Source organism: Nothoprocta perdicaria, unplaced genomic scaffold (assembly GCF_003342845.1).
Source record: "Nothoprocta perdicaria isolate Ctin4 unplaced genomic scaffold, notPer1 scaffold_40, whole genome shotgun sequence".
Taxonomy (NCBI): domain Eukaryota; kingdom Metazoa; phylum Chordata; class Aves; order Tinamiformes; family Tinamidae; genus Nothoprocta; species Nothoprocta perdicaria.
In genome coordinates, this window is record NW_020455644.1 from 1663248 (window position 1) to 1673036 (window position 9789).

Genomic DNA, 9789 nt, shown 5'->3' on the forward strand with positions numbered 1-9789 from the left:
AGAAGCCAAGAAAAGGCCGCGCCGGTGGTTGYGGGAGGAAGCGGGACACACGAGAGGACCCACAAACACATTTTGCTGGCCGCTTTGACAACAGAGCTTACCCTTTTGCCAGCTCAGGCTCACCACCACCTTGCTACCAGGAACCCTCATTGTAGCAGATTCAGCAAGGGCAGCTACTTGGGTAAGAGGGTTTTGACATCTTCACTTTGGTTTTTAATACATCTGTCAYTAGCCAAGAGTTTAAAACCTTTTCTTCTGATACTGTCCTGCTACAACTGTGCACACTTTTTGGACGAGCCCTATGCAGTGCTCTGTGATTATAATCATAGAATGATAATGCTTGTAAAAAGGCTTCCAAGGTGATCTAGTCCAATTGTAAATCATATCCCATAATCTCTTCCGATTAAGCAGAACACAAAGATCTGCCTTTTCTTGTCCCTTTGTGGAAGGGGAGGTGAAAGGGGGAGAGGAATAGGCACAATGGGACAGTAATTTCCRTTCAAGTTTGTGAACTCATCTACATCTTAGAGCTGCCAAACTTAGCAGGTGGGATTCAGCTCTTTGGCTGGAGGAGGGCACCAGTAAACCTTACCTCACAGAGCAGAGCAACATACTCCTTACAGCCCTATACAGTACACTACTGCACATTTACATACCTAAAATCAACAACAACCAGAGTTTTGGTACCTGTATTTTGCTCTTTGTATTTAGGGCATCAGTGCACAGGAGCAGCTGTGCTGAATGAAACCAGACGGCCCATCCAATCCAGCATCCTGGCTCCAAGGATACAGCAACAGATGCCTACAGAAACTTGCCAGGAAAGGCAAAAACCAGTGCAGACAATTCACARCACTGGCTAACCTGGACCTGGGAAGCAGAGCCAGTCACATCAATAATGACTGTACTGTCACCTGTTAACTTTATCGAACTTGCATTCACATTCATAAGACAGGTGATTGCTATGGAGGTTTCAGCTCAAAACAAAAGTAAAACAAAGATCCAAGGCACTCACTAGAGTCCCTGCTAGACAAAAGAGAACACCATAGCAAGGGCTTCTGACAGGAACGACTAGAAGGGAGCAGCACTTGGAAAGCCCCTAAATACTGTTTTACTTCTCCAAATTGAATCTGCCTTTAAGTCAGGGGTAAACTGCTGTCTGCTGTGGAGAGGAGAGAGCTTGCAGAGACAGACACTTCCTTAAAGACAAACAGCATGTGAAAAACCACTTCTTCACAGGGAGGAACAAGGCTATCATTCAGCCATTAAACAGTCTTAGCAGAACTGCACAAGTTATCCTATAAATCGTTTTAAATAAGTTGTTTGGGGACAGTATCACCTACACAGCAAAATACACACACACACACACATATATATATATATAATGCGTATTTTGCTCCCCCATAATGCGCCCCAAATGAAAGTGTGCTGAGTGTAAAGGGGGGCTAGTTCATTCTGTTGGCACGTGACTTTCAGCTGGTCTTGCCCTTTAAACACACACAGATGAGCACATGAATGAAGTGTTCCAAAACAGASCACTTTCCACTTTTAAATTGGGAAATACACTACTGATGGATCCTCCTTGCTCCCGTTCGCTATGATCTCATTTGCACTGGGACAGCTGGTTTACAGATTTTTTCCACCATCAGAGCAGGAGCTATTACCCAAGTATAGCCGACTCAGATCCAGCTCAAGCCCTTTTGGTTTGTTTGTTTGGCTTTCTACTTGTTTCCTTTTTTCCTGGGAATTTTAYCCGTGGTTACACAATTGCTACATTGCACAGCTATCCTCACATGTAAATCATGACCCCTGTTCACAGCAATACTCAGAAGCCTTACAGGAAAGTCTGACAGAGGCAACCCCAACCCTATAGAAAAAGAGATGGATTTGGTTTTTCCTATTTAACTAATCCCCTAAATAACTGCTCAGTTTATTCTCTTAAAACTGAAAGTTAACCGCTCCCTTACAAATATTCACAAAAAAAACGAAGGAACTACACAAATGCTCACTCTGGACACTTAATGGGGGTACTCCAGTAGCTCTCCTGAATTTTTATTTATTTCTTCAAAATTTTGTGGAATACAGGGAAGAAAAATGCAGATGTTACAAAAAATAACAATAACCATCATGACTCACAGGGAAAGCAGTTCTAAACAAGTTAATGGTTGAATATATTTTGCTTCCTGCATAAGCAAATGAGCAATTTTTATTAACAATTTTTTTTTTTGGTAGTTCTACAAAACACTAATTGGGTCTCTATCATGTTAAGAAATACAGGGCAAACTATATCCCAGATAAATCACAAATTAGTCTTTAGACAACAAAGTCATGTACAAATCATAATGAAAATTGAAATAACAAGAGAGAAGCAGGAAGAGGAAGCATAAACCCTAAAGAAAGACTTCTCACAGTTTATATCTAAAAAAAGAGGAAAAAAGGATAGAATGAACAAAAGATAAAGTGAAGGCTTCATTAACACTGAATATAATAACAGTGACTAAAATACAAGAATAAAAACAATTAAAATCAGAAGTCTGAATTCAGTACCCAGTGTTCTGCAAGACAGAAAAGTTAACATGAAGTTAGCAAGTACTGTCTCCAACTCACCACAGTATCAAGTTGCACATTTAACAAAATAGCCATTATTTTATGAAATTGCCTTCTATCACTGTACTAACTTTAATCCACAAGATTCCTAGCTCCACTCAATTACTTCTAAAACTACAGCCCCAAGAAAGAGTTATCCAAGAGCCTAGCAACCTTGCTTTCCCTACATTTTGAAGTGCAGCCCTCAGAGAAAATACACTATATATACAAGACACTGCTTCACAACTGAGCAATTCTACAAATACAGAATGCAAAATAAAATGGTAAAAATGTTATAGCTAATTATCTTGATGAAAGGCAACTTCTTACATTTAGAAATAATTCTTACATTTTAGATTTTTGAGGCTTGAACAACTTAGGGAACTAGTGATAAGGAATGGGGAAAGGACAAAATGCTGTGCCAGTCTCTCGCTTACAGGAGTTTGATAAAAGCAAAACATTAATACAGAGAAGCATCCGTGACTTCCTAAAAGGCTGGGTTTCATTAACAGAAATTTAGGAACCAATTCAAGAAACATTTGTCCCACTTCTCTTTCAGCCATMTATGCCAATACACAGGAAACAGATCTTTGCCCTTTCTTTTAAAAGCTAAGAAAGTGGATTAGCTTAGAGCACTAAATGAGCTTTAGCTAGGGCCGACTTGCAGAGCAGTCCCTACCGACACGTGAGTTGCCCCACAGTCCCGGGGCTAGAGCTAAGGCAGCCCCACACTGGCAATCAGAAGTTACCTGCTGTACTACAGAGCCCTAACAAGTTGGGTCATTGCAGTTAGATGAATTTCAGACTGTCTGAATGAAAATCTTCCTTATTACGCTCATAGAAARCATATAGTAAGTTTAGTGATCTTTTCATAGATTAAAGAAATAAAACACAACACACACAAACCAGGCACATACCAGGCTCTATAAAGCTCTAAGTTGTAGGAAAATTCCACCCATGGATTTTAGTTGGACTCTAAAGCAGTTTCTCCTGTTACACGCTGCGTTTGCAGTTAAATGTCAGTGACAAAGGCTACTCATTCAACAACACAATAGCTCATAATACTATTAAAGTTCACTGCTTCATTGCAGAAATCTATTCAAAGGGAGTCCCTACAGCTCTAACATAGAAGTCTGAAGAACAAGGCAATCTCTACTAGCACTTTGTTACAAACTAGTTGAAGTCACTGATTTTTTCCGAGAGAGAGCGATAAAAAAAAAAAAAAAAAAAATCACAAAGCAATTTCAAAATTTGTCACCAGTAACTTCCCCTATTTGCCACCAGAAGCTATACTTGCAGAAAATTCTTCACAAGCAACTCATGAAGCCACAATCACCTTCAAATTACAAAAAGATGAGTCAAAAACTATTTTTTTTAAAAAAAAAACCTCTCCAAGTCCTGCAATATACGTGCTCTTTTGATTTTAAAAGCACATTTCTTTTCAGATAAAGCCACTGTGTACAAATAAACAGTTATGGTTGCACAGAAAATATCTCCAATCTCTGCTTCAATCATTCCTTCTGCAAGGGCTTTTTCCAGATATGCCCTCCCTAACCTACAAGCCCAGCAGAGCTCCCCAGCGCGCCCATCCACCACCACGGCCCCAGGCTCCGCGGCCCCAGCCGCGTGCAGCCCGCTCCGGCGCCACAACCCCAGCCGCGTACAGCGCGCGCCGCTCACGCACACGTTGCATTTTCCTGCCCGGAGGAGCTCCTTCACGGCAAGGCGCGCGGGGCGAGTGCCCTGGTGCCGTGGGGGGAGAGCTGTGACCGCCCCGCGCGGGCGGCCCYGGAGCCAATGGCTGGCGCGGCTGCCCGGGGGCACGGGCAGCCTGCAGCTCCAGCGGGGGAAGCCCATGGAAAGCAGCCTAGAGGGAGGCTGAGCTGAACGTCTGCTGCACCCACAGCGGCCGTGAGCAGCCCGTCAGCAGCCCCAGTCATGTATTTTTGCTCAGGTGCAAGCCCTCTAAGTGACAGCAAGTTTGTCTCTCAGCTCCTAAAGCAGAGCACTCTAAGTCAAAACATCTGCTAAGGGCTTATAGCCTTATTATTACTTAATATCACTGACCTGCCACCGAACATCCATTGCAAAAGCAGTTCTTCCACCATAAGCCATGTATTCTTCCTCAGCAGAACAAACCAGGGACTGCTAAAAATTCTTCTTATGCAGTTGTTATTTTGAACAGATAAAACAGACACACTATTAGCAGTGATTACTTTCATGCCTTCTTCCAGATTAAGATGAGACTCTCTGAGGCACGTTTTGCATAGTTCTCAAAAGATGTTTTGTTTGCTTAAAACAACCTTGAGTCTACCATACCAAAGTCTGAGATTTGTTTCATTCTTCCTGCCATCACTGCCATTCCTATTTATATTTCCTGGATGATGAGAATTCTGGTATTGCTGGAATAGTGCTTCCTTCCAAAGCAAGAAGGAACAACAGAACGACATGGTTAAAGCAAAGTAACACACTACTCAACTTCAGGTCAAATACCACCAAAGAAACACACTGTGCAACTCTAAGAATGATACCACCTATTACCTTTGTCACCTAGAGCTCAGAAATCAGAAGGCTTTCCTAAGAAAGAAAAGCCTATATTCAATCCCTATCACTGCCTTTCTCAACACAGAAAATTCCCAACTCAGACTCGTAAGACTGTTCTCCGAGAGCTGTGGCTTGTTGGCAAGAGGCTTTGAAAGGGGCTTTGTTCCAATTCCTGTAAGAAGGTGTTCACATTACCAGTAAGCTGGCACCTCTTCCTTCTAGCGAGTTTTCTAGCTGCCAAACTACCAGAGCCCTCCTTTGTTGCTTGTGTGATGCCCATAAAGTGAATGCTTCATTAGAAAAAATAAGCTAATCAAAACTGCCAGATATTCTAGCTTTAAGTTCTCTCTTATCAATTAAGCACCCTAATCTTTCCCACTTGTAGAGCACAGATCTATACAAAATCCTTCAGCTACTCACATGAGGACCTGAGCTGCMATGCTCAGTGTATCCTGAGTGGCTCTCCCAGAATGGCTGGGGTTAGAAGGGACCTCTAGAGATCATCTAGTCCAGTCCCCCTGCTCCAGCAGGGACACCTGCTCTAGCACATGGCACAGGGTCACATCCAGGCAGATTTGGAAGATCTCCTGGATTTTAAAGGATTTTTAATGCATAAATGCATATAAAACAAAGTATTTCAATTTCTGCACTATACCGAGACTGTCATGTTGGTTTGCTTGGGTCTTCTYGTGCATGGGGTGCAGCAAGGGATGAAGGCCACAGCCCGTTTTTTGGAACATGAGGCAAGGGTTTATAGATTAGAGATGGCTTTTGATGCTGTTGTTATTTTGGAAGAAGATTTACTTAGCTTGGAAACTTAATCACTGAATAGTTTGACTGAAATCTTACTGACATCTAGTCTGCAGTCAAACAAGTCCTAGATAACAGTGACTCAGTCTTGGGATAAAATTAAAAAAGTTAAAAAAAAATATTTAAGAACTTTACTTATAAAGTTCTTATACTTCATACTTTTTACTTATAAAAAAATAAAAAAAAAAGAACAAGCAGAGCAAAAGACAAGCTCAAAGGCCAACATTTTAAAAACAAATAAACAAATTAATTTTTCAAATAGCACTGGGAGGTGCTTCCCCCCCCTCCCCCCCCGCCCAAGTCCTGTATCAAAATTACTGTGTGATAAAAGTTTGCTTTTACCCAAGAGTAAATACCAGGGAAAAGCTTCACATAGATAAGGAACAACGTAGCAACTTAAAACTGCAACTGTCTCAACATGCTTAACTACAGAAGCCAGTACTCTAAAACAAATTGTAGTCAAATATATTCAAAATTATCACGTCCTTGAGCATGTTCTGTGGCAACACTGTGAGAACTTAGAGCAAAACAACTTGTGCTGCAGCAAGATTGCAACCGTATGCTGTGATATTCCACGAAAATCTTCAGCAAGTACTTGAGGCTTTTTTATTATTAAAACAGAAACCCAAGATACCGTGAAACATACAAGCATAGAGTTCCACTTAAAAAAAATAAATAAATAATAATTAAAGCAGGTCTAACTCAAACCCTTTTTTAGCCATCTGGTAGAGGGCAGAAAACACTACAATGGATTAGAAGAGCAATGCTCATGCCAGTTGTTTTAACTAGTTTCTGAAGCATTAAATTGAAATACCCTCTTCTGCCTTACAGAAACGCTCCTGTTAACAGAGCGGCGAACAGCTCACATGACGGCGGCCGCAGGCCCCGGCCTCCAGCTTTTGCTCTGGAAATGAAAGGGCGACTGTTCCCCCAGCCTGCAACTGCCTTACTGCAGGTCCTGCGGGGYCCAAAGGAGACAGAGCTGCACTTGGTGTGACTTTCTAAGCCAGCAGGGCACAGGTCTGTTTTTATTCCACGCCAAGTAGCTTTGCTAGGCRGGACTGAGCGCATTAGCTTAAGCTCAAGCACCAAGGGGGCTGAAGCTGCCTGGCCCCGGGCAGCTCTGGGCACAGAGGAGCCAAGCGTGGGGTGGGTTTCAAGGCCGCGCCGAGAGGCACCCCGTGCAGCTGCACAAAGCCTGGCATCTGCCAGGAGCTTTCTAGTCATATTTTTAAATGCTACGTTTGAGGAAGGGGCAGAGCTGCATTCATCAGCCAAACTCAACCCTTTCTTACACAAACAGGCCACATGAAGCAAACATTGCATTCTTTGTTAACGATGCAGCCTGTACATTAAAGAGGATCTAACCTTCAGCGCAGTTTGGGGAGGCTGGGGCCTCTGCTCATTGCTTCATGAGTCTAAACGAAGAACTGCCCACTGCCCGACTCCAGGGTTTCTCAGGACAGGCAGGACAGCTGCCAGGGCCACCAGGCTTTGGACACAGTATCAGGGAGATGTGCTGGTTTGGATCCTGCTAACATCACACAATTGCACATCATTTAGAGTGGCAAGTTTACTGTCTAGAGAGGACCCTGCTGAAGTCTGTTACTTGAACAGACAACAGCTGCCAGAGTAGTATGTGCTGTACTGCACGGACCACTTCGGCCATCGCCCTGCAAGTCCTCATTCATCTGCACGTGAAATGATGGAGTGAGGGGTGAGAGAGGGAAGGAGTGAGGAGGAGAAAGAGAGAGAGAGGGAAAAGTAAAGTGTAWCAATTTCTAGAGCAGCTCATTTAGCATAATATTATATCTGGACTCAGAAACACCCCACTGCAGCGACAGATGGAAGAAATTCACTGTGTACAAACAGCACAATGACAAGAGCTTCACTTCAACGCGTGCAAGCGCGCGGCCGCCCGGCGATGGCGCTGAGCCAGGCCGCGCTGGCGGCTTGTTAAAAAAAGGAGCTTTTCCACATTCAAAGCTCTGCCCTTCACCRTTACAGCACCCCCTGCATCAGCTGCTTTCTCACAAACTCTGCAAATTGGCAGCCTTGGGAGGTTTTTTGTTTTTTTTTTTCTTTCTTTTTTTGGATTTCCAGATAAATCTTAGATCRCTGTACAAGAACTACAATCAAGACTATTTTAATCCTATTAAGGGCATCTTACCAAGATGAAATGTTTTAATCTTCTACAACCAYCTGTGAAAAGTTGAAATACCATTATCCTGGAACTAGAGATGGCACAGAAATGCACTGACAGCACATCCAGGTGTGAAACAACATACTAAGAAACAGATAAAATTGTGTTTCGTACTTGACATTACTTAAAGCACAAACATGCAGAAGTCTTTCCTTGTTAGAGACTCAGAAGGAGAAAAAAAAACACACACACACACACACACACACACACATATATATATGAGAAGTCAAATTACAGTTAGGACAGTTAGGATAGACTCTTCTGAGTCTATCAACTAACTGAATCAATCTGTTCCCATGTAGAACAGTTTCTCAGCAAGACCAAATACCACCAGCTAATAAATAACAGCTTGAGTCTTTCAATAAATGCTACACTTTCTGAATGAGTATTCATTCCTGTGTCTTTCTCCTCAAGAAAAGGGCAAGACCATGAATCGCAGCAATTCACAAAGTCAAGGCCAAATCTTTGCCCTCAGCTTTCCCTGACACTTCAATCCTCCTCTATTTTTATAACTGCATCCCAGTCACAGGGGGTTTACCATCACCTTTAACTCTTTGYTTTCCCTTGGAAGGCATTTAGCTCATCCTACTAATAAAATCAAATATCTGTGTAATATTTTCTTTCATCATGAAGAAAAATCACTGCCTACAACTGAAAGCCCTGCAAATTTTAAGAGGAAGGGAAAGCAACCTACCCGCTACGCCGAGCGGGCCCATTCACGAAGCAGGCGGTGCCAGCACCCCGAACCCCACTCGCTCGAGCGCAGCCTTATGCAGCAAACGAGGCATCCAGGAAGGAAGGCAAACCCTGAACCTGCCTGCGACCACAGCTACCTAAACAGCCTAATTTCACCACAATTTGTTATGCTCCAAAACAGTACATGTGTTTGCATGTGTGCAACACATGCCAACATGTGTTGCTGTTTGCATGCTACTGGAAGAACAAAATAAATTCCACAAATTACATCTCTTATCACATTAAGTTCAACTTATACCAAGTGTATTCTGCATATTTCAGCCTGTTACCACAGGTACACACCAAATGTCAGCTAATTCCTCCATCTGTTACTAAACCTCCACCATGACAAATTCACAGCTACTATGCGGGCACGCTAAAAACAGTACATTATAATAGCACATTAAATCAGACGCTTTCCTAACCTCAGAGTAAACAAAATTCAGTAGCATTAATTTTAGAAAAATAATCCAGATAGAAGGGGTTGATTTGGGGAGAGTGGGAAAGAAGAGTCTTCACAAATTAAAACAGCTTATGGAAGAAACAAGACAAATTGAGAAGATGAGACCTGCCCTTCTGCAGGCGTGAAATACCAGTTCAGCTCAGCCTTAGCATGCAACTGTACCCTAAAAACACATCGTTTCTTGCCAAATTCTTCTATTTTCCTTCTGCAGTTTGCAGTTTCATACATTCAAGTCTGAAATAGCTTTTATAAAGGAAGATGTTGCTAGACAAAAGCCTGGCAGAACTTTAAACTTTCAGGAGCCTAATCTCCCTTAGCAGGATCACCGAAAGTATTAATTTTCACAAGGGAATCCCCTTTTATTTCTCATTTGCATTGCTGAATATAATTAAAGGCTACATAGCTAAGCTTGCTCTGCTTCTATTTTTTAATAAGTGCTACTTTTTTAAAA

General features: G+C 42.4%; 1 protein-coding gene across 2 annotated transcripts in view; it reads right to left on the bottom strand.

The window, feature by feature from the left end:
* The window catches only part of SLC4A7 (solute carrier family 4 member 7), a 56419-nt gene extending 51738 nt beyond the window's left edge, over nt 1-4681 (bottom strand). The window contains exon 1 of one of the 2 annotated variants that reach the window (XM_026045561.1): nt 4651-4681. In XM_026045561.1, coding sequence (XP_025901346.1) covers nt 4651-4668 — 18 coding nt within the window. In that variant the 5' untranslated portion in view covers nt 4669-4681. Of the gene's footprint in view, nt 1-4267; nt 4295-4650 lie in introns of those variants that run through there. The other variant, XM_026045562.1, reaches the window with a different exon arrangement.
* Between the last annotated feature and the right edge of the window lie 5108 nt (nt 4682-9789).